This window comes from Eurytemora carolleeae, unplaced genomic scaffold (assembly GCF_000591075.1).
Source record: "Eurytemora carolleeae unplaced genomic scaffold, Eaff_2.0 scaffold178, whole genome shotgun sequence".
Taxonomy (NCBI): Eukaryota; Metazoa; Arthropoda; class Copepoda; order Calanoida; family Temoridae; genus Eurytemora; species Eurytemora carolleeae.
This window is the reverse complement of record NW_019396294.1, coordinates 38,098-39,549: the sequence shown is the minus strand read 5'-3', so window position 1 is coordinate 39,549 and position 1,452 is coordinate 38,098. Positions and strand designations below refer to the sequence as shown.

Genomic DNA, 1,452 nt, shown 5'->3' with positions numbered 1-1,452 from the left:
CCGTCTTATATTGAGAAAATGGAAAGGGAGGGGGTATAAGTTAGTGTGGGAAGAACTTATATCTCTGTTTTGAACTAATGAGAACTGTTCTCCTACTCCTGCTACCGCTGATTGTGATGAATGATCGTGAAATTTAATATAATTATATATTTAGTAAATCATTTTCCGAACGTCTTTTTTAAGATTTAAACGTAATTAAGGGTTCGATGAGAAAGAAAAAAGTTGTAATGAACAATGATTAAATTGTTTAGGTGCACGGTTAAAATGCCATGTCGAAAGTTCATACATTCTTGTCACATCATGCCTTCGCGATACAGAGAGAAGAGAACTGTTAAACGTACAAACTAACTAACGTTACGTTTTTAGACTTGAAAACAAATATCGAATGTCAAATGTTTTTAACTGCAATTTCCAACCTACCAAAATAGACATATTTATATAGTTATTATTTATATGTATATATATATGTATCTATATGAAGACAACTTAGGGTTGCTGAGCAAACCTCTTAATTGTTAAATTGCAAAAAAAAGAATTCGATTTTAATAAAAGTTTTATCACTTTTTTACTGCGAGGAATTTCAAGTTCCGAATGTCGAGGTCACAATCGTTAATTCTCGAGTTATGGACGGAATCTGATTTTCTGCATAAAATCTGAAATCGAAGATAAATTATCTACAGAAAGGAATCTTCAGAACTGAAGAGAGTCAACCCAGACCGAAATATATTCTCAAAAAAAGTGGAACTATAACCAGATATTTTTTTATTCTGTGAGATTTGGAATATCTTTAACACCGAATTTTAAGATATTTTTATTTTTTAATCATACATGAAGGTCTGGTCAATTCGTCATTTTCAAAAATATTCTCAAACATTTAAGTTTTTCATTAAGTCTCTGCTTGATTGCATCAGTAATTGTCAACCACCATGATCAATTCACATATCGATATATCAAATTTATCAATCAATCAATTACCTATAAGAAATTTGAATCGAACCGGCTCCCCAAACCTCAGTCTCAGCATACTAAGGGCATCTGACACCTAATTAAATATTCATTAAAGGGACTGTAAACGTAATTTTAAATGATCTTCCATGCAAAGATGACAATATATGGCAATTTTAAGGGTATCAATGTTAATTGGGCATTGCCATATTTGCAAGGAGTATCTCTTGACATAACGCCGCTTACAGTCCTTTAATAAAAAATGGGTCGCGGGGGAAAGAAAATTTTAAAAACATAAAAAAATACGAATTTTGAAAAAAAAATTATAATTTTTTAGCCATTGGTTCCTTAAAAAGATTTCAGCCAATTTGGTTCAGCTGTTTGGCCAGCTATAGCTAATATATATATTAGCAAAGAGCTTTATTATGAATAAACAGGATCAGAAAGAAAGGATATGAGGATGAGCAGGAAAGAAGATGATAGGATGAACAGAGAAAAGGATGAATG

At 31.5% G+C, this 1,452-nt stretch overlaps 1 protein-coding gene across 1 annotated transcript in view; it reads right to left on the bottom strand.

Annotated features, from left to right (window-relative positions):
• The window catches only part of LOC111700372 (uncharacterized), a 16,953-nt gene extending 15,904 nt beyond the window's left edge, over positions 1–1,049 (bottom strand). Inside the window, exon 1 of the mRNA XM_023471260.1 lies at positions 976–1,049. Within this exon, the coding sequence (XP_023327028.1) occupies positions 976–1,024 (49 nt within the window). The 5' untranslated portion in view covers positions 1,025–1,049. The remainder of the gene's footprint in view (positions 1–975) is intronic.
• Between the last annotated feature and the right edge of the window lie 403 nt (positions 1,050–1,452).